The sequence below is a fragment of the Martes martes genome (assembly GCF_963455335.1).
Source record: "Martes martes genome assembly, chromosome: 3".
NCBI classification, from domain to species: domain Eukaryota; kingdom Metazoa; phylum Chordata; class Mammalia; order Carnivora; family Mustelidae; genus Martes; species Martes martes.
The window spans coordinates 175927907-175952256 of record NC_137890.1 but is presented as its reverse complement, the minus strand read 5'-3'; the positions used below and the strand labels follow the sequence as shown (position 1 = coordinate 175952256).

At 36.6% G+C, this 24350-nt stretch overlaps 1 protein-coding gene across 2 annotated transcripts in view; it reads left to right on the top strand.

The window, feature by feature from the left end:
* The window catches only part of MAP2 (microtubule associated protein 2), a 217612-nt gene that overhangs the window by 119463 nt on the left and 73799 nt on the right, over positions 1-24350 (top strand). For both annotated transcript variants that reach the window (XM_080798085.1, XM_080798084.1), the window contains exon 4: positions 22425-22709. In XM_080798085.1, the coding sequence (XP_080654211.1) occupies positions 22448-22709 (262 nt within the window). In that variant the 5' untranslated portion in view covers positions 22425-22447. The remainder of the gene's footprint in view (positions 1-22424; positions 22710-24350) is intronic.

The following is a 24350-nucleotide window of genomic DNA, read 5'->3' as shown; positions in this document are numbered from 1 at the left end:
TCGCTAACAACAGTAGGTTTATAGTCAGAAAGAAAAGAGAGGAGAAAGCAAACACCATGAGTCCCCAAGGAGACAGTTTAGGAAACAAAGCTTTGGAGAAGACAAGAAAAGCTATGTTAAAAGACAAACAGACTAATATTAACAAAAATGGGGCCCACTATCCCTCTAAGGAAAGGTGAAGCCAGTAAGGGGGGATGAAAAGACTGGGGAGACCAAAGTAGAGGTTGTGTCAAAGCTTCTATCTTCCACCACCTTCAGGAAAAACAGAGTTTCCACTTTGTCCTTGGCAAACACGAGACTGTCCTAAGATTATCTGTAAGTGGTTGCAAATTCTGTCTCCATCTTGGCTGGAAGACAGATGCTACAAGAGGACCAAGGGAAAAGTTGGGCCCTCTTGGCTCCATTCACACGAGAGAGTGGGGGGGCATGAAGGAGGTGATTGTGGTAGAGCAGGAAATGCTCCTTGCTCAAGTTTGCCCTCCTGCTTCCTCCATTCCAACACCCACAAACTATCCCAGTTGCTACCAGGATTTGCAGTGCAGGCCATAAATGGAGTTTCATTTAACTATATTACTTCTATTAGTCTCATCCTTTTTTTTTTTTTTCTTCCTAATCTTACCATACATTGCTTTAAACCAACTATGTTTTTTAGGATGGCTAATTACTAAAACAAATAGATGCAGAAATGTATTATCACTTCATTTCTTGCTCAGTTAACAGTCCTGCCTGGGTGTTCGGGTTGGGAGCCTGTCTTGCCTTCCCATAGTCAACCAGGGATAAAGATTTTTGGGATTCCTTTCAGACAAAGGGATCGTTCCATTTATGGTTTTACTTTGCCATTGTCGCCATCCATCTGGTAGGGGGGCAAGGACCAAGGAGGAGCACATGGGAGTGTAGAAGAGCCAAACTTCCATTGGTTAGAGTTGAATCGTATGACCACACCCAACTGTAAGGATGGACAAGAAATATACTCCTGCTGTGTGCTCAAGAAGAAGAAGAAAGAGATTCTGATGAACTGCTAGCAGTCTCTGTAAAACCAAAGGAAAATCTGTCTCCAGTAAAAATGCATTTGAACATTTGGGTCAAGTAACTCAAACCCTAGTGAGAGTAGATGCTAATCATACCATAGAAACAAAACTGTGAATCATAATCTCAGTACCATGTTTAAATAGTAAATGTATTTGATATATCAGTTCATCAAAGTTAATTTTTACAGCACTACACAAATAAGATATTTTTTTCAAACCTTCCTTATAGAACTAAGCATTGTATCCAAGAGGATAATGGTGAAAAAAAAGCATAGTGCCCAATACTGCTCCTATTTTTTTCAATAATTTCTTAAAAAAAAAAAAAGATTTTATTTATTTATTTTAGGGAGACAGAGTGAGAGAGCATGAGAGGAGGGAGGGTCAGAGAGAAAAGCAGACTTGCCACTGAGCAGAGAGCCCCATGTGGGACTCGATCCTGGGACTCTGGGATCATGATGTGAGCTAAAGGCAGACGCTTAACCAACTGAGCCACCCAGACATCCTTTTCAATAACTTCTTGCAAAGTGAATCAATTGATTAATTAATAGATGAAGAAGCTTTATTGGGGAACAAAATAAATGCTTGTACTTTAATGAATTTCTAAAATTCATTATAAAAAGACATGACTGGGGGCTTAAGCCTCTGCCTTCAGCTTGGGTTATGGTCTCAGGGTCCTGGGTTCGAGTCCTGCATCAGGCTCTCTGCTTAGCAGGGAGCCTGCTTCCCCCTCTCTCTCTCTACCTGCCTCTCTGCCAACTTATGATCTCTTTCTCTGTCAAATAAATAAATAAAATCTTTAAAAAAAAAAAAAGAAAAAAGACATGACTGGGACAGTCAAAACTCATTTTGAAGCAAAGAAGAATGTTCCCTTTTAAAGAAAAATAACAAGTAAAGATAAAATATTGAGGGAAAAATATCCACAGTTTGTACTTTTGCAAACATCTTAAAGAATTCTTGTTTTGATGAACTCACGAATAATCATGCATAAGCCTCACAGAATATTTTGTATTTCTTTCATGTATTTATTTGGAGTAAATATTGCTATTTATATGTAGGGTAGCAGTGCTTCTATTTTTTTATGAATGGAATATCATGCCACAGTGTTGTATAAAAGCCATTCTATTAGCTAGATATTCTATAAAGTCAGCTTATCTGCTAAATAATTCTGTCATGGAATTTCAGTTTCCTGTGCCTGTGGAATGCTTGGATATGTTAAAATACTGCATTGCAGTAAAGGTATGATCACTGTTCTTTCCTGGAAGGTTAAAACTCCTTATCCCTTTTGAGGATTGGTAGCAATTTAATCAAGTTCTCATGGCATCAGAGAGTATGTTTAAATGAAGAAACCCTAATAAAACTGGCCTTTTCTATAAGCACAAAAAGAAAGGAAATCTGAGGTTTCAGCCTGTGTGGAAAGAATGGGAAATGATGAACAAAAATCCAGCATGGCTGAACCCAGAGGCTGATTCCTTCTGTGTTTCTGTTAGATCTTTTTTCCTGAGAAGTAGAATGATTTACTTAAACCTCCTAATTTCTTGTGATTTTTTTTTTTTTTTTTTTTTTTTACTTTTTCTCTTCTCACCCACCCCTTGCACTTTTTTTTTTTTTTTTTTTTAATGAGTGTCAAGGACTCCAATTGTACCATGTGCTTGGTAATTACTACAGAAGGCAATCTGAGTGTAAGACAGTTGCAGTTTCTGTAAAAGAAATTTAGAATTCACCAAGGCAAATACTTTAGTGAGGGGGTGCCAAAGCTTGAGTCATTTAAAACCATTGTGAACAGAGCTCTAGGGAAAATCCAGTTGTAATCAATCCTAAATAAAGAGCAAAGGACCAAACAATCAAAAACACCTTTTTCCAGAACAGACTGCTGTGATACTAGAAAGTTCTTGCCACTGGGAAAGAGTGTGTATACATTATTGTTTTTAGTACTTATTTCCTTTTCAGCATTAACTAATTTGCACTGCAAATACTGGTAGCAACTAGTTTACAATTAGTTAACTAATTTCGGTTTACAATCAAAGTTGGTCTTGTTTTTGGAACCTAAGAATTCCTCTTTTTTTTTTTTTTAATTAACATAAATGTGTTATTTGTTTCAGGGGTACAGGTCTGTGACTCATCAGTCTTACACAATTCACAGCACCCTCCATAGCACATAACCTCCCCAGTGTCCATCACCCAGCCACCCTATCCCTCCCCTCACCCAGCAACCCTCAGTTTTTGTGAGATTAAGAGTCTTTTATGGTTTATCTCCCTTTCTGGTTTCATCTTGTTTCATTTTTTCCTCCCTTCTCCTATGATCCTCTTTCTTGTTTCTCAAGTTCCTCATATCAGTGAGATCATATGATAATTGTCTTTCTCTGATTGACTTATTTTGCTTAGCATAATAGCCTCTGGTTCCATCTACATTGTTGCAAATGGCAAGAGTTCATTTTTGATGGCTGCATAGTATTCCATTGTGTATATTTACCACATCTTCTTCATCTATTCATCTGTGGATGGACATCTAGACTCTTTGCATAGTTTGGCTATTATGGATATTGCTGCTATAAACATTGGGGTGTACATCCCCCTTCGGATCACTACTTTTGTATCTTTGGGGTAAATACCCAGTAGTGTAATTGCTGGGTTGCAAGATAGCTCTACTTTCAACTTTTTGAGGAAACTCCATACTGTTTTCCAGAGTGGCTGCACCAGCTTGCATTCCCACCAACAGTGTAAGAGGTTCACCTTTCTCCGCATCCTCATGGAACCTAAGAATTCTAAAGGAAACTTTGTTTTAAAAAGCACCCTGAATAGCATTTGCATTTTCTCGGAGCTTACCTCCTTGGAGGTGCTTCTCTGACCATCCTATTCAAAATAGTGCTTTCCTCTTGCTTTGCTATCTTCTTCTCATGTTCAATTTTATATTAAATACACTAAAGGTTAAATTTAGTAATTTAACACAAAAATAACGTTAATATTCTTATATGAAATATTACATTTTACATTTTAATTAGGATTTGTGTTACTGTATGATCACCTCATTAAAATGTAAGATATCAAGAGGATAGGAATTTTGTGTTGATCTGTGGCATTTTGAGGGACCTTCCTGTGTGTCAATATAAATATCTTGTATCTTCCCCCATTTCCAATCCCACTGCTCCCTCCATTCAGACTCTTAATTGCTCACTCATTAATTATTGCATTATTGGCCATCTATCTACTTTTCCTGTTTTTGATCATAACCTTCTGCCACCCTTTTTCTGGCTTATCTTATCAGCATTGTTCAAAGCTTCTCAGTGGTATGCCATTAATAATGATACAAGTTACACTGCACAGCCACAAGTTACACTGCACAGCCTGACAATGGATATCTCATCGTCTAGATGCTTACCTCTCTTGGCAGCATCTTCCACTACCCTTATTTCTCGCATTCCGAAACTTCCTTGATGTTTTCCAGCACGTTTCCAGCTCCCTCACTGCATCTTTGCATCATTGTTTTCATGTGTAGAATTGTGCCCTTGCCACCATGAATACCCCCTCAACACTGAAAGTAAGTTTGCCATTCTGAAGTCTCCCATGAATTTCTGATTTCTTGGGAACTTCCCTAATTCCTTTTACACCTCTATTAAAGCATTTATCATATTGTCATGTGTCATGTGGGACGTGTTAGTTTCCCTCAGTGGCCCCTGAAGGCCAAAAGTGAGTCTCATTTTTTTTTAATATTTTTTAAAGATTTTATTTATTAATTTAACAGAAAGAGAGATCACAAGTAGGCAGAGAAGCAGGCAGAGAGAGTGGGAAACAGGCTCCCTGCCTAATGTGGGGTTCAATCCCAGGACCCTGAGATCATGACCTGAGCTGAAGGCAGAGGCTTAACCCATTGAGCTACCCAGGCGCCCCCAAAAGTGAGTCTTTTTTTTTTTTTTTTTTTAAAGATTTTATTTATTTATTTGACAGACAGAGAGCACAAGCAGGCAGAGAGGCAGGCAGAGAGAGAGGAGGAAGCAGGCTTCCTGCTGAGCAGAGAGCCCGATATGGGGCTCGATCCCAGGACCCTGGGATCATGACCTGAGCCGAAGGCAGAGGCTTTAACCCACTGAGCCACCCAGGTGCCCCCCAAAAGTGAGTCTTGATAATATTTGCATATCCTCAGCATCTAGAACCATGCCTGTGACACAATAGGTGTTCAATACATATTATTAAATTTCACCATCAGAGGAGAAAATTTTCTGATCTTGTATTTCTTTCTTTTATAGCCCATGCTTAAGATACTTGGCTCACTTTTTATTTTCTTATAGATAAGAATGAGGGAGATAGTCTCTGTCTTATTTGTAGAGTATTCCTGAAAACACTTTTATTTTTTCCTGAGAAATGTTAGTTTCTTTACATTTCAGGTCTATGGTTTCTCAAAAGATATGTGGCTTTGTCTCATAATTTGTATTATCCTGAGTTTACCAGGAAAATATTTATGTTTAACTGAAATGTTCATTTCCTTTTGTCTCAGATTACAAAGCCAGACATGGGATGTAATTTTAGTTGTAACAATTAATTCTAATTTATTTTTTAAGTTAAAACAAAGAAAAAGGCTAAAAAGATGAAATTAAAACTTGCTACTTAGAAATTCTCAGCTAAAATGTCTACTGGAAATATAGATCTCGTGTCAAGTTAAAGAGTGATTGTTTAATAACCATTTTCTTGGAGAAAAGCTGTTACCTAGAGCATCTTTGTATCACTGAGTTTCTCGATTCCATCTTGAGTTCATGTTTTTACATAACTCAACTCTGAAATTCCTAACTTAAATTTGGAGAATTTCCTTTGATTTACCTCCTATTTTAACTAAAATAAGAAATTTTGAAAAAAATCAAAGCAGCAGATCTTTTGGTCCCATGCTTTGTTGGGTAAAAATAATTGCTTTTTCCATCTATTTCTATCACACATTTTTCAAAAGTCTCATCTGGGATTAAGAGAATAAACTGTCAGGTTACCTGGGTGGCTCAGTTGGTTAAGCATCCAACTCTTGCTTTTGGCTCAGGTCATAATCTCAGGATAACGAGATCAATCCAATGTCAAGTCCCATGTCAGGCTCTGTGCTCCGTGGGGAGTCTGCTTGAGATTCTCTTCCCTCTCCCTCAACCCCTCTTTTGCTCCCTTTCTCTCTCTCTATCAAATAAATGAATCTTTTAAATAAATAAATAAATAAATAAATAAATAAATAAATAAATAAAACTGGCCCTTAGTATAGATGAGTGGTCTGCTACTACTTGGTTTGGCCAAATGGAGATCTGTGAGCCATTCTCTGAAAGTCTTATACCCACATCCTCTAATCTGGTGCTATATCCTAACATTTCTCTTTGGTAATAGTACACTGTATTCTTTATAGGCTTTCAAAAATCATAAGAAAAACATTTTTCATTTTACTTATCAATGCTTAAGCATTTTGAGAACCTTAAGTAGATTTTGTGATTTTCTTTCCTTGTTTTGAACCAAAGGCTCTATATACAGCCTTTAAAAAGACCATGTAGAAATAGTCCATATGCTTTCCCATTGTTGAGAAGCCATTTCTTGGTCTATATATTTACTTCTGGTACCCAAGCTCTTCAGCAGAAAATTGAAAAGAATTTCAAAAAATAGTTTAGAGATTAAGACTGACAGAGACAGGAAGATTCTCCAGATTTTCCTATTCATTACTTCTATAAAAATATTCAGGTGACTTCTTAGACTTATGTATCAAAAATCTAAAAATTACATAGTGCCAAAGAAAAGCTCAGACAGAACCTACCTAAATGAAGCAGATTTACTGCTGTCATGCTCTTCTTGCCTCAGTTCATCTGGAAACCCAGGAAGGTGAGAAGTCCATAGTGACCTTTTCTTTTATAGAGATGTTATCACCAGTAACACCTCTAACCTGTCCAGAGATTTCTCAGCAACCCTATTTGTCCCCATGTCTCTCCTCCTACTGCCACTAAAAAAACATAAAGTTCCCAACCTTTATCATGTTAAAAATGTATTAGATTTAAATTAAAAGTAAGCACAATGAGCATATTAAAAAAATTAATATACTTCAAGATTCTGACTTTCCCAGAAATGTGTTTATTTTTTTTAATTAATTTAACATTTTTTACATTCCTAGTCATGTTTTTATTTACTCTTGGCCAGTGTTAAGTTTGCTGTATGCCTGATTTGCCTATGATAAGTCAATTTTTATATCCAAATGTTTTATGTATGGGCCCACCATATAATATCGCCACATCTGTGGCTACATTAAGACCTTCACATATAAGACTGGAATATATTGTCTTTTTAGAAAGATTTATCATTGTGGATATTTGTTGACTTGAATATTTTTTCCATCTCCATTTTTTACCTTCTCATAAACATGGACAAATTACATACATTTCAGTCCTAGAGGATTTAACAAATTTATGTCACATCATATCACTCCAGAATTTTGACAGAATACAAATAACAAGCCATAAAAATTGAGCTGATTTCTTGAGTTCACTCCAGGGTACACAAAGATAGGTCTGCTCAGAGAAAGAAGTCAAACAGTATATGAAGACAATTGGATCAGACTTGAGTTATGAGGGAATCCCAAATGATGCCCAGCTCAACTGATGGAATGAACAAGCTATTTTCAACTTATAGTTCCCCTGAGTCACCATCACAGGCAGTGGGGGCATAGCATGACATAGCACACAGGCTGCCTGAAATCCAAGAGAAAGAAAAAAAAAAAAAAGAAAGGAGAAATTTATCTGCATTTATGACTCATACTTTAGTCTTATGTGACTCATAGTTTACTTTTCTCTAGAAGAAAATTAATATTAACTAGATGTGGGGCTCTCCATGAATATAGATGGTCAACATATTTTAAAATGCATGTAATGCAAATATTTTGCCTTCTTCCATTTTTTTTCTTTTTAAATACATATGACTCAGAAAGTTTATATTCATGTAGCACCTGCTATGTCCTCTCTCACTGCATTTACTGTGTTATCTTGTAACCTACATTTTTCACCCATATCTGCCTTCCTGATTATAGTGTGAACTGTTTGTGGTCACAATCCATATCTTAATCACCATTGTATTCCAAATGCCTAACAGGATTCTAGTATAAAGCTGGTATTCAATAAATGTTGATTGAATAAGATACCAGAAAGCATAGTAAAGCAGTTGATGATTGATAACTATCTGAAAATTAGATGAGAGCTCAATACATACTCATTAAAGTAGATTATTATAAACAATGCCTCTCAAGGAAAAACCTAGTTCTTCAGTCATGTGGGCTCCAACTTTTTCTCAATATTGTTCATTTTTTTGTTTGAATATCTAATCAGATGAATGCAGACCTGACCAGACTGGTGTGTCTCTGTAACCTGCTGTAATATCTCAAAAAAAAAGCAATAATAATAGTAATTCTGTCTTATATTTCACATCAAAAATCAAGTAAAACATTTTCTAACACTATATAGTTCAATGAAAAAGAGCTCTACAGAGGTATTAGCTGAATGGACAATAAACTGAAATCAAGAAAATAAGGTAGAGGAGCCTGAGTGGCCCAGTCAGCATCTGCCTTTGGCTCAGGTCATGATCCCAGGGTCCTGGGATTGGACCCCACATCAGGCTCCCTGCTCAGTTGGGAGCCTGCTTCTCCCTCCCCCTCTGCCATTCGCCCTGCTTGTACTCTCTCACTTTCTTTCGCTGTCAAATAAATAAATAAAATCTTTTTGAAAGAAAGAAAGGAAATAAGGTAAATTTCTTCCAAAGTGGTATAAAACCAAATATTTTTATCATTCCCTATCTTACAACAAATGGATGTAAGTAGGCAGATGATACAGAAAATAGAGACACTTTATAAGCCATTTTGTTAAAAGAAAAGGTTATGTTTTTCTTTTAATTATTAATTTTAATTAATTATTTATTTTAATTATTTAAATATAGAATCCAGCCTCTCATTTGAAACCCAGTCACACCAGCATAGTTGAGGCCTACAGGCTCCTTTCCTAAAGGGACTGTCTCTAAGAAACTCTCATGCCTCCTTCCAGTTCATGTCTAATACCACTGCTGGATTAATCATTCTACAAAATATGCTTGATTATGTCACTCCTCTGTCTCACATCTTTCATGGGTGTTCTGTGGCCTTTCAGACAAAGGCTAAGCATGTCTCCTTTGACAGTTCTGCCATTGCCTTCCTGTCAGGCTCATTTCCCCATGTCCCACATCACTTCTGGAACATAGTGAACAATTGTGGGCTTTACACATGTTCCTCATTCATTTGTTTAGTAAGCATTGTTTTGTTGTTGAGCCTGCTTTGTGCCACACACTGTACTAGGTGCTGGAGGTGCAGAAATGAATCAAACACCACCCCCTCTCTCCAGGAGCTCACAGCCTCCTGAAGAAGACAGACAAAATAGGGAGGAGCATTCAACACCAAGTGGAAACTGGAGTTTCAGAATGTCAAGATGATGCCTATGTCAAGTCTTAAAAAATTGTGAGATGTGATCCTCCGTGCTCATTCTGCCTATAAAGATTCCCCTCCTTTCTTTGACTAGCTCCTACTGGTCCTTCAAACTCAACTCAGGTGTTATTTCCTCCTGGAAGGAGCTATTCATGTCCCTCTACGACTTCCTTTTTTTTTTTTTTTTTTCTGGGGGTGGTCTTTGTGAAACGTTTTACTGGGGGAGGTTCACACATTCTGACCCTATCTTAGGCCAGAGCATGATAAGAGGGCGACAAGAGCTCTGGAACCCAGAGGTGGCTCAGATGGAAACTGTAAGAACCATGTCCAAAGGCCAGCTCCTTGGTACTTCAGTTTTCCCTTTGGGAAAACTGGGACAGTGATGTTCCCTTCCAGGTCAGAAACACTGTTGGATAAAAGTGGGGCAAAAGCCACAAGAAGGAGGTTCTCCACCCCCAGAACCTGCCTCAAAGCCCCAACCATATATCATGGAGCCAGAAAAAGGGAATTTGTCCTAGAAACCCTGTTATCCAGTGGTCCCTGCTGGGGGAGTGTGAGAGTGCTGCTCTCTCTGAATACCGGGAAGCTGGGGCAGGGACAAAGGGAGATTCGTATCTGGACAACATATTGACTTTCCAGGATACAACTTCCTGTCTTATCTGCACGTACCACGCTGTATTTTTGTTGCTGGTTTGTCTGTGAGATCCTTCAGCAGAAGGGCTATCTATTTTTCTTCTATCCCCAATGCAACCGTTCCCTATTTCTTGTTACATAGAGCCTTTCCATTAATGTCTTAGAGTAGGTTATCAGTTACTTGTTTGATGAATTAAGATTTGTTATCTTAGAATTGAAAGGCATTTTAGCAGCTGTATATGCCATTGTTCCATCAATCAAAACCACAATTGATTCTATAATAGTCATAATAGGATGGACGTTTGGCTTTTGCTTAAATACATCCACTGTTAAGGAGTGCATTAGGTTCAAAGAAATATAGATAAATGCTATGACGTTCTATGACGTTCTATGACGTTCTATGCTATGTAAGCCCATATACTTACTGTATTTGGAATAAGACTTCAGTCTAAACATATTAGAAGAAATCTCACATGGCTTGCATTTGTGGAAGGAGAATTGTTCATCAAAATATGAAGGAATTGAATAGATGAGATAAAGTAGTGGGAAGCAGCATCAACGATATCTTGTTTGTAATTCCCCAGGTTTTCATCCTTCCTTCTGTCTTAAATAGCTAAAAGCAGGTTCCTGTCATGGAAAACCATAAACTCATTAATTTTTGCCTATATCCTTCTATACCTCCTTCACTTCCAATTCTCCATCCTTCATTTATTTTCTTTTCATGATGACCATTTTCTTCTCCAGCTTTTTGGCTTTTGTTTGGTGGTTTTTTGTTTTCAATTCTAGTATTTTGTGATATATAACACAGCCTTCAAGTTTATCTAAGTTATAGCTCTGTTCCCCTCCTATAAAGAAATCGCTGAGGCATATTTTCCTCAAAGGACTGGTCATTGTTTTTAGATCATAGCCACTTGACTACCCAGTCAGGGCCTTCTTAGATGTCCAGAACTAAAGGATCTTTACTCCATAGTAGTGCAAGTAAATGCTTAGACCTAATTTTTCCTTGGGAATGTCTGTAATTCCATAGACACATGGAATTGGTAACCAAAAGAGATTTGTCTGACATGTCTAAAATCAGATTTTAAACTGGAAAAATTTTAAGACAAAATCATTAATTGTCTAAAATCCAAATTACAATTTCTCTGATGCTTCAATTCATACTTATTTAAAGAAAACTTCAGTGCAATTCTTATGATTGAATTTCTCCTTGTATAGATAAGGATTGATGTTTTGTTGTTGTTTTTGTTTTTGTTTTTGTTTTTGTTTGGTCAATGTTGTTCAATATTGATGTAAGGGTCAAAATGTATTTGTTCAGTGCTTTGTAGTTTGTTTCATGCATCTGAAACTAACATTTGGGTTTAGTGCCCTAAGTTTACAAAACTAGTAAGTGGGAGAGTCAGGATTCAACCCTAATTTTCTGGTGGGAAATCTATTATTTCCTCCACCGTATCTTGGTACCTAAGTGCTGCTCCTTAGCTAAATAACATCAGTAAAAGCTAGAGCTTTAGAGCATTTTAATTAGTATTTATTTCTATTATGTATATAAGGTATGCATTAGCCCTTTTATATACTGTGAAAGATGGGTCAGAAATCATGTAGAGCTGTGAAATAGAGGTTGTACCCCCATGGTCACAGAAAGTATCTTACCAGTCCAGTATGGTAGATTGTTATCAGTGGAACAGGTTTAGGAGATTAGTGTTATCTGGATGGACTTTCTAGTTCCAGTCCATTCCACTAGTCTCACCACTTGGTGAAGGAGCAAACAATGACATGGATATTAGTGGATTTGGCTTTCATTCCAGATTTCCCTAGCAGGGTTTAACTTGGTGAAATAATTTACTCTCTCTCATCTCAGTTTTTCAATATGGGACAAACCACACACTGGATCCAATTGCTAAAAATGTTTACATAAAAGGCATAAATAATAAATAATGGGTAGAGTTCACTGAGCACTTTCAACTTATGAGGGATTATGCCTTATTTCTGTTTTGTAATTCCACCAATAACCTAATGCTGGGTTTTGTACGGTGTTCAATATCATGAGAAATAATGCAGCTATCAACTCTCTTCATACAAATTGTTTATTGGTCACGGTGTGTGATGAAGGATGAATCCTCTTTACAGGTATTTTATAGTCAAGTCTGAAAAGAACAGAGAAGACATGAAACAAGTATCTGGATTCTCAACTTAGACCTTTTTCGTGCCACCAAGACCTTTTTCCTCAGTTTTGCATGGAAGACAAAGAGAAGGGATAGAGGGTTATAGTCAGTTCATCGACAACTATTTAAGCTTTGAACTCAGCATTTGTAAGCAAAGATGTGGATTCTACATAAATTTCTAATACCGTTAGGGGTCAAAACAAAAGTTTCTGTTTTGCTATACTGATATGGATAGTAATAGTATAAAGCATAATAAGCCTACATGGAAAAGGGAAACAGTATTTATTAATTGTATTATATAACGAGTTGTTTTACTCTTTTGTTCGTTCTTGGATATGTAGCAGTACAAAATTGCAATGCCAGTGTTTTTATTGAATTGGTACATTACATGATGACAGGGCAGAACATATCATAGAAAACATTCTAGAACTATCCGTGCCAAGAGCATTATAAAAATGGAGACATGCCTATCTGGCACAGAGTGTATTTTTCCTTTAGATTTTCCAAGTTTTCATTGTTTCTCCTTTTGCCAATTTTTGAGAGTATTTAATGTTGCCTAGTAATAACTATAATCAGTGACTATTTCTGTGCTTTGTGATCTTTTTAATATTGTAATCCAAAGAAAAACAGTGTGGTTTGTGGTCATATGGGAATCCTGAGAGAAAAAGTCCTACTCTGCTAAATGACATTTTCAGCATGCATCTAAATTATCTAGATATTAAAACATTCAATTACTTCCTTGAGAACTTTGCTACTCCAGAATATCACATGTTCACAACATGTTTATTAACCTACATCCATTTCTAAAATGATTTAATGGATAAAAAAACTTATAACCGGATTTGAGGTATTTTAAGCAAATGTGCTTTTGTCCTAAACCGTTATTGAATGCCAAGGAGTATCTAAAATAAATATCCTAAAGACAGTTTGAAGATGTAGATTGAGGACAAGTTACTGCTTTCAAAATACAAAGTGAATTTTACCACAAACAATGGGTAATTTTAACCGTTCTTCTGAGATATTTCTGCCTCCCTCAAGTAGGATTAGACACAAAAAACTGGCGTATTACCAGGAAGCTGACTAAAAACAGTCAGTCCTGTGATTGGACCCGATTGCCTCCTCCTAAATGTACTAGACTGAGGAAGTGAAAGCTTTAGCCTCTATTTGTGAGAATGACCTTGTGACCTATCAAGTTAATTGTCTCAGAGACATCTGGGTCGCTTAGCTGGTTAAGTGACTGCCTTCAGCTCAGGTCATGATCCCAGGACACTGGATGGAGTTTCGCATTTGTATCCCTGCTCAGCGGAGAGCCCCCTTCTCCCTCTGCCTGTGCTCCCCTGCTTGTGCTTGCTCTCTCTCTCTCTCTCTGACAAATAAATAAATAAGTAAAATCTAAAAAAAAAAAAAAAAAAAAAAAAAGATTATTGTCTCAACCTTCTACTTCAGTTATTCTACAGGGTGATTGTGTATGTAATACTATCACTCCCTGTTCTTTTCTGAAATCCTGTGAAGCAGGCTTTCCTGGAAACATGAGGCTCCAAACTTTAGTATATCAGAATCACCTGTTGAACTTCTTAAACCAATTTCCAATCCCCATTCCCAGAAATTCTAATTTATTAGATCAATAACAGAGGTAATTGGCTGAAAACACTTTAAGGTACATTGGAGTAGATGATTGCCTAATACTGTGTCAGTTTCATGATTTAAGTACTTTTTCTGAAATGAGACAAAATAGTTTATCTTAAAGATATTTCTAAACCTACATGTCACATGGTCTCTCTTATGTATACTAGGTCTTGCTCAGGTCTAGTTATTCTTTGAACTTGGTGTCATTTTTTACACGCCCTTCAATGGAGTTAGAACTTGAGTCCAAAGCTACCATGCCTGAAAATTAGATTCAAAACCATTGTCTTCTCACCCAGTGAGCTAGTGTTGGCCAAACATCCGTAACTGTCAGAACGTTTTTCCATGTGTTTATCTCAAGGTAGGGGATTGATAATTAATTCATTCAACATTCAACAAATATTTGAAACCCATCTGCATTTGGGCTGGTTTATATATTACTTTCTGTGTTAGTTGTGTGCATCTAACTTTTGCATGACCCTTTTCAGACTTTGAAAGAGACTTTGAAAGAGAAATATGAAAACCTCCAACTAAGTAGGTGGAAAATCAGAAAATGGTGTCTTTTTTTAGTACAATGTGTCTCTGCTTTGCATCTTTAGCCCTGAGAAAGGAAATTCATCTGTAGCTTAGGAAGACATTAGAACGGTCAGGGACATTTTCTTCTAGGTGGTTCTGCTTACTTTTTATTTCTTCCCTTAAAATAGTGGAGAAAATGTGACAGTTGTACCTTCTTTTCTTCTATCTGCAAGCCCTCAGGGCATATGCGCTCAGGAACTTTTGTTTGATATGCTTGAATAAGTCTATCTATGTGCTACTTGCTCTAAAGAACAGAAAGTATAAGAACTTTCAGAGTTTAATCAAACTATTTTTTTTTTGCATGTACAATATTCCAGTAGTCCAATGATAAGTGGAAGTCCAGATGAAAATGACTCTTTTTAAACCAGTCTTTAAATGCTTTTGTTTTAATGTGCACATATTAAACCATTAGGCAGAACCAACAAATGTATGGTTTTTCACCACCTCCAGTATAATAAGTCACTTGTCATTTGAAAGTTACAATTCACTTATTAGCAACATTTGCTTGAATGGTAATTAAAAGAGTATTCTTTTTTTTTTTTTTAATTTTTTATTTCTTTTCAGAGTAACAGTATTCATTGTTTTTTCACCACACCCAACGCTCCATGCAATCCGTGCCCTCCCTAATACCCACCACCTGGTTCCCCCAACCTCCCACCCCCCGCCCCTTCAAAACCCTCAGGTTGTTTTTCAGAGTCCATAGTCTCTCATGGTTCACCCCCCCTTCCAATTTCCCTCAACTCCCTTCTCCTCTCCATCTCCCCTTTTCCTCCATGTTATTTGTTATGCTCCACAAGTAAGTGAAACCATATGATACTTGACTCTCTCTGCTTGACTTATTCACTCAGCATAATTTCTGCCAAACTGTGGAAAGAACCAAGATGCCCTTCAATGGATGAATGGATAAGGAAGATGTGGTTCATATACACTATGGAGTATTATGCCTCCATCAGAAAGGACGAATACCCAACTTTTGTAGCAACATGGACAGGACTGGAAGAGATTATGCTGAGTGAAAAAGAGTATTCTAAGGAAGATAGATAAAAGAGAAATACTATTTTTATGGGGCGCCTGGGTGGCTCAGTCGGTTAAGCCTCTGCCTTCCCCTCAGGTCATGATGCCAGGGTCCTGGGATCAGGCCCCGCGTGGGGCTCCTTGATCAGTGGGGAGTCTGTTTCTCCCTCTTTCTCTGCCCTTGTCCCCACTTGTGCGGTCTCTCTCTCTCTCTCAAATAAATAAATAAAATATTTTTTTAAAAAGGAGAGAGAGAAAGAAATACTATTTTTAAAAAATCAGTAATGTTAGTTTTTCTAAGAAATCATATTTCTCATGAGAATTTATTGACCTAGTAGTTATCTGAAAGATCTAGAATATTAAGTAAGATCTTATACATGTTTTGTGTAAAGAAAATTTAAGTTTATTTTGTATTTTATTCATACATGAAGGATACATATTTTCTTTAAATACAAAATACATAAATACATACATAATTTCTTTAAAAAGTGATATCTTAAAGTAAATTTTCAGAAGGCAATAGGTCCAGTTATTATTTATTTATAACATATATTCTGCCTGATTTCAGAAAAGATTTGATAAGTTTTATAATTAAATTATATATAAAATAAGAAATAGAACATAGTACCAAAGTCTTAGAATGGGGTAAATACTGTAGCTAAGCATTAAAGTTCCTAGTAATTAAAGGAAGATGTGGAAAGTGATAGATTATTTGATTGTCTAAGAAATACCAAAAATTGGCAAAATACATATCTTATTTCTAAATTACAATATAAATTAACTTATTGTGTATATCCTTGTGCTAGGTACAATCATATCACAAAAGGGTGTATTTTCAAGAGTGGTTTTACAGAATTAGAAGCAGACTTTTGGTTTGCCTATGGGCAAGTCCAAATTTTTTTTCACAGGAAAAGAAAAATAACTATTTAGATATATATGAATTCATGTAAGTATCTGGATAGAGACTCAAGTAAAATCCCAGAGTTTTGAAACAGAGCATTACAGTCTTAGGCCCGGACAGTTTGAAAAGCAGATACACTTAAATACAATAGAATCTCAATATAAGAGAGATCTAATTATTGATACTGCAATCAATATTCTAGAAATCTGATAAATAATAGTGGGGCTGCCTGATACACCCATCGAAAAGCTACATAATGTATCTCTAAAAGTCTATATTAATTATCATATGAGATATAAATTTTTCTATATATTAAGTAATTAAAAATTGGAATATATCTACCCTAAACCATGAACTGTTTTGCCATACAGACGTGTTTTATATGAAGTTAGTTATTTAATTTTTTTCTGTTCCTTTTTGTTGTTGTTGTTTTGTTGTTCCTTCCAGTGTTTCACTTATGTATCTCTTCTCTTTCTTGGAATTTCTTAGCTATAATTATCCAAGAGATTTGACTACTTATAAGGCTCCTGATTCAAGGTAATAAAACCTTCTACTCAGTATGAGGAAAAGTAGTTATTTTACTCAGCAGCCTTAAACATCTATGCATCACATCTACCTCAAAACAAAATTGAATAATTTTACGTAAATAGATAAGGAATTAATCCATATACCATTTCAACTGGGAACTTAATCTGTAGAAAGACTGTTTTCATTCTGGTTTTAATATGAGGTGATATACATTGAGTCTTCAATAGGTTAGAAGTCTAATCAATACCAAGTCATATCATTTGGCTCCTATCCTTAGAATCAAACGTCAATGATAGATTGCCAAATACTCATGAATCTTACATTTTTAAAAAATAATTAGTCATCAAAGAAATGAATTGGAGTGTAGCCATGGTCAGTGGTTCAACAGCTGGGTTGAAATCATGTGTGCTTTTGCCAAAGAGCGTTAGATTGAGAGAATAGACCTAAGGTTTATTGAGGGGAAAAAGCTAGGATTTTAAGAACTAGAATTTTTAAAGCTGGAATTTTGATTAAAGAAGAAATAAATCTGTTCTTAGAGAACTTTTAAATATCAAGAGGAAATGGTTGTATTAAAAAGGGTAGGGGACATCTGGGTGGCTCTGTCAGTTAAACTCTTGGTTTTAGCTAGGGTGGTGATTTCTGGGTTCGGGATCAAGTTCCACATGTACTCTGTGCTCTGCACTGAGTCTGCTTGAAATTCTCTCTTCTCCCCCTCTGCCCCTCCCCTGCCACACTCTCTCTCTCTCTCAAATAAAATGAATAAATAAAATCCTTAAAAAAAAGGGTAGCAAAGATTGAAGCTTACCACTCAAGTCCATGACTGACATTTTTGGTGGCACAAGATCTTCTCCCAGCTTTCTTTCCAACCGTGTATCTTAATTGAGATGAACTCTGGCGCCTTGCAATATGCGGTATAAGAGCAATGATATGATCAAGTCATGCAAGTATCTCATACTGATATAATGAGAAATTTGAACCTCTTGGATCTCTTTGTTAAAAATCCATATTACAGGTAGCTGTATCCCCATTAATACTGGCATTTGTGTTTAGCTCTATCAGGTAAGATTCCCATTGGAAATAAGTGTCTCGGACTTAGTACGTTTCTATTCAACTTAATAATTCCCTTGTCCACATTCTCAAACTACACTTTTGGAAGGGAGGTAGGGGAAGGATTCAGGCAGCTTTTCAGTTTAATAATCAAACCAGGTGATTGTGTGGTAGATCCCCCCCAACTGTTCAGCTGTTAGGAACAGTTAGGATCTGTGATCTTTATGTGGAAAGAGGAGAGTCTTTCTCATTATACAAGAGAAATGGAATGTCACAATTCCTGGTACCTCACAAGTTTCCTTTTATAGATTTGGAGGGGATTGGAGTTTATCTCAGCTTTCTTATCTTCTTTAATACTACATTCACAGTTTTGGGGGAGCGTCAGATAAAAATAATACATCAGGAGGAAGAAATTAAAAGACACTGTGATCTCCTGTAACTATATTGTAATGCCATTGTGAAGAGTGGAGATAATCTATGATCCCAAAACGTGGATTAGGAATTTAAGTGAAATTTACTATGAGTGGGTAGTATTTTAATAATACCACGTTGCGATTGTGAGTGAGTGTGGCCGAAGAGTGTCTCCTTTGATTTCAGCAGCTTTTCAGTACAGCAGATGAAAATCTTTCCAAATCACATTTTCTGTCAAAGTCATTTTGTCAGAGCAATGCTGACTATAGCTTAAGGTCTCCCCAAATGATTGTCACTTACTAGATGGTTAGACTATGTACATTTCTTTTTTTTTTTTTTTTTTTTTTTTTTTTTTTTTTTTTTTACTATGTACATTTCTAATACCCAACAAATAAGAAAGTGATGTCTGATTAATCTGCAAGCATTTTACCATGTATTATCTGAATAGTCTTATCAGGAAGTCAGATGATGTATTTTAGATAATTAATTCACTGTATTTGTGCCACTGACATTAATTAAAACAGCATGGCCACCCAGCTCTTTCTTTTTCCAAAATGAGCTTTTTTTTTTTTTCTTGGAAATATCACCTTTCATTGATTAATCGAAAAGAAAGAATACAAAACTCTAAAGCATTTACCATTAAGGAATTTACAATTTAAATGCCTGGTGTGTTGAAAACAAAATATCTTAACATTTTAACATTTAACATTAACATTTAACATTTAAGTGGATGATAATCAAGTGATACTCTTCCTCAGTCAGGTATTGTTTTTTTAGGTCCAAGGTGAGGAATTTTTGTCACTGACAGATTTTTTCCAGAGAGCCCTGGGGGAAAAACTGCCAACTTAAACTGGGAGTTTGGGTGTTTATATTATTTTATTTATTTTGAACATCTGTGGCTAGGATACTCTCAGCATTAAACAAAGGCTAAAATGCAAACCTAAGCATTTCCCAAATCCTTTTGAACATGTTAATAAACACGGCATCAGAAAAAGTTTCCTATGGCCAATTGGTTGGAATTCTTTGGACATCACTGGCCCTCCCTGAGATTCCAAAATTCCAGTAGCATATCAAAAGCTCTCTGAAAGATCAAGTTATACACACCCCTATGACTCAGCGTTTCTCAGGCTTATTTGTACATGTAAGCACTGACAGTCCTCCTCCCCAGAACACATCCCAAAACTAATCATGAAATTACATCAGATGCATTTCAATAGAGGAATTATTCTATCTATACATGACCAGTATTTTTCAAAGTCATCAAAAACAAGGAAAGTCTGAGAAATTCTCACAGCCAAGGGAAAACTAAAGAGATGTGAAAAGAAAAGAAATGTTAATGTCTGCAGGATGGGATTCTAAAACAACAGAAAAAGGAAATTACAAAAATTAAGGTAATCCCAGTAAACTATGGACTTCAGTTAATAATAATGTATTAATATTTTATAATTATAACTAAAGTACCATACAGAGGTAAGATTTTAGTAACAGGAAATTGTATACAGGGGTGCATAGAAACTCTTTGTACTGTATCTGCTTAGTATTTCTGTAGATCTCTAAGTGTTCTAAAATTAAAACCCATTAATTTTTTTAAAGTGGTATTGACAAGGCATATACTTCTTTTGGGCAAACTTCCTATTTACAAGTATTCATTCAGCATGCAAAATAGATTGGACAGTGTAAGAATATGGACATTTTAATTGAGCTGTTTTGGGAAAGGAAACCGAGGAATGTAAAGATAGGGATGCCGAGCCAGCGTCTTAAATACGAAGGTCACAATTGGAACCCAGGTGTTTCTTCAATCCATTAGACTTATGAAGATGCCACAACAGTTCAGAAAAAATATAATCCTCACACTCCTGGATGAGATCCTTTGATATTTGACTGGAAGGCAATGATAGACTGCGGTCTAGAATATTGCAGAATCATCCTTGTAAGGATGGAGTAGAGTTTTCAGATATATACATGGAGTGCTGAATTCTGAGGGTACGCTCCTCCCACTGGGCTTCTGCATCTTAGACATCTGCCATGTCTGCCTTGGAACATTCTTTCAGTTCTATATAATACCTGTAGACATTTGCAAGTAACTCTTGTTGTTGTATTCACCATGTTTTCAGCCTCTGGTTCCTATAGCAATAATTCCAGAAAACTACTTAAAATATTTTATGTATAATGATTTCTGGTATGATTGGTAGTATCATTCTAATAACAATAACAAAGATAGTAACTACTATTTATTGAGCATGACTGGGACTGTGCTGAGTCCTTTATATTTTTCTGTTCACATTTTATAACAAACAATAAACTGGACATTGTTGTCCTCACTTTACAGATGAGGAAACCGTTCCGTGGATCCAGTTCATTGCACACTGTTAGTGATGTAAGGATGCTCCTTGGCTTATTCACAAGTCCTTCAATCAATGTTTCAAAAGCGAAACTTCTGGGGCACCTGGAGGGCTTAGTGGGTTAAGTGCCTGCCTTAGGCTCAGGTCATGATCCCAGCATCTTTGGATGAGTCAGGCTCTCTACTCAATGGGAAGTCAGCTTCTCTCTCTGCACCCCTGCAGGCTCGTGCTTTTTCTCTCTCACTTTTTACTCTCTCTGTTTCTCTCTTGCTCTCAAATAAATAAATGAAATCATATAAATTAATTAAGTGAGTATGTAAAATAAATAAATAAGTACTAAACTTCTTCTATCCTTTTTAAATATGTTCTTAAGAACAATAAATAGAACCCTTATGGGAAGGAATTTGGGGGGAGGTTTGGTATTGTAGTCAAATTAGTTTAAATGAGTTAACTCATCCAGTTCTTCCTGGTATGAATAGAAAACTAGAATTAGAACCTGAAGAAAGCATTGAAATTAAGTTAAAAAAAAAAAAAAAAGACAAATACTTGTTAGGAATCCAGTAGGAAAACGTACTTTCTATGTAGCTTAATTTATTTGTGATGTCCCTATACAGAGCTTAGTAACAGGATTAGATTTATTTTAATACAATCTTGTTTGCTTCTTTGGAGTTTTTTACTTGTTACTGTTTTTGAAAACAGGAAACTGTTCTTAGTTTCCCTCAGAAACAGTCATTGCCTATGTCATTATCGGCAGTGTGGAGACAACAGGCCATCCATGAGTCTACCTTGCCGGCAATAGCTTTCTAGAACTGAGTGATGAACCACCTTTTCTTGACTATGTCTCTAAACCTGGTGGCATCAGCATAGAAACGAAGGCTACGCAATATCTACCACTCACTTAACACGTGGAGAACACCCATTCCATGACTTATTCAAACTTTACTATAATTTATAGCTACCTGATATATGTCAGTGATTTAACTTCTCCAGATCTGATTTGACTTACCTGTGAAATAACATTATAAGGTAGGATGTGGGCCTAATACTGTATTTTTTATTCTTTCTCTATATAAGATTCATACTAAGAGAAAATCTTAGTACATCTATATATACTCTTAATCTGTAGATAAGGTTTAGGAAAATTTGCTACAAAATTAAGTCAAAACTCTCTTTTAATATTCAGTATCCAGGAAAACATATCTACCTCTGGTTTGAATTGAACACCTTTGAAATGGAAAGAACTACTACGTTAGACAATGCCTTTTCTAGGGTTCGGGGAGAGTTGTGTTTTTAAGAGTACTTGGAGTGATCTTCCCTAATTCATCATTTCCCCTTAGCTATTTGTTTTCTTACCTTTTTCTACCCAATGTCTTCATACTGCTGTTTCCCCTATCCTGAAGGATTCTTCGACTCTACTGTGCAGTCAATAACATATGTCAATGAAAGTTAGATATCTCCTTAAATGCTAAACACTAGTTTAAAGTAAATTAAAGTGATGGTGGTCACATAGTAAAGGAATAGATAAGCCAGAAAAGATCTGTTAAAAAAAACAAGGTATGAACAATAACTCTTTGCTTAATATTAGCAGTGGATTATTAAGCATGTTTTTTTGGCCATAGCTAACCATTGAGTTTGCTATAAGTTTTCCCTGTCTTAGGAATAGTCATATCAGATCAGATTTTCCCAAAGTGATGGCGACTATTTTTCTGATTCCAATCTCAGGAGAGGTCACAGGGCGTGGAAGAATGGCAGATGATCGGAAAGATGAAGCAAAGGCGCCTCACTGGACCTCCGCTCAACTAACAGAGGCATCGGCACACCCACATCCACCTGAGATTAAGGACCAAGGCGGGGCAGGGGAAGGACTTGTCAGAAGCGCCAATGGATTCCCATACAGGGAGGACGAAGAGGGCGCCTTTGGAGAACACGGGTCACAGAGCACCTATTCAGATACCAAAGAGAATGGAATCAACGGAGAGCTGACCTCAGCTGACAGAGAAACAGCAGGTAACTAAGGGCTCCTCTGTGCCCAGGGCTGGCTTCGTGCTTTGAAGTCTGTTTCATCTGAAAGTGAATTAATTTACTGCAATGATCCTCTGTCACTAGTGCTAGGACTGAAATTCCAGTCAGTCAGGGGAAATAGACACCAAAAGAAGAGAAAAATCTTGGGAACTAGCCCGACATTCCCCCAAATTAGTTGTATTCTTCGTCTCCTCTCCCTATTTAGTTTTTACCACGTTAGTTTTAATAGACACATGGCTCAGGGTATGTGTGTTTTGCTAGTAACGGTCAGCTTTTTAACTCACCGAAAGAAAATTTCACAAATAGTTACTTATTGATTCTCTTGAATGATATTGGACCTAAATTTGATTGACTGAATAGAAGCATATTTATTTTGGGGGGCAGAAAGCAATTTGGAGTCTATCTCCCAGTCTTTAAAAAAAGAGAGAGAGAGAGAGAGAGAGATTGAGGCACCTGGCTGGTTCAGTTGGTGGAGCATACAGACTTTTGGTCTTGGGGTTGCGAGTTCAAGCCTCATGTTGGGTGTAGAGATTACTTAAAAAAAAAAAAAATCTTTGAGAAAGAGAGTGAAAGAAAGGAAACAAACACACACACATGCATAGGAACCATTCCATACTTCCTCAGAGAGTTTTGTAAGAACTAATATTACAGATGCTAGAAGGAGAACATAATTTGAGTTACTCTTAAGTACTTCCTTTCAAAGTATAATTTCTACCAATAGTCCTCTTTCTTCTGTCATTGATAATATCATCATTGATGGTGTGGTCATTACAGCACATTAACAGCATCAGGAAACACTTGCCTGCACTGTATTTGTCACCATTATTTTCCTTTTTTCTGTAATCAGGATGTAATGTGTTTGAACACAATAACTCGCAGACATGCCACTCCAAAAAGAGTAGGTAAACTACAAGTAACAGGAAAGGCTGTGCCCCCTTCAGAGTCTTCTCTTGCTTATTCAAACCCTGGTTTCCTGCACTCTATCAATTAGATAGCAACACTTCTCTACTGTACACTTTGTTCAAAAAATGTATTTAAATTTCAATGGGTATGATTAAGGGCATCTCAGATAACTGAGGAGCCATTACATAAGGACATAGTGTAATTTTTTTAATCCCTTCATTCGATAAACTACTGTTGAGCCTTTTCTATATGTAAGATGTGCCAGCTTCTGTGCCAGGGCTTGTGCAAGGTATGTCTTTGAACTTCACAAAGCAGATGACCCAGGAGCAGACATGAGACCTGTGCACACAATTCAAATGTGAAACACAATGTGTTCCATGCCAAACCAGCAGTATAGAAAGGCATCGTTGACAAGGGATCATTTCTACGTAGGACCAAATTTCCGAAAGTGTGCACAGAAGCATCTTGAAAAGTCACAGCAAACTCACAGGGCGATGGCAGAGTATTTTAATTGCTCAAAGGGAAACACAGTGATACTCAGCATCTGTTAAACACCGCCGGACCTCAAGATAGTTCACAGTTTCAACATTCGATCACACCACATTCCTTTTTAAGACTTATCTATGTGAAGTCAGGTTTTTGGCAGTTGCCCTGATAAGAAGCAAGGATCCTGCAGAAACTCATGTGGAACAGGAGAGGAGAGTGAGTGTGCAATCTAATTCA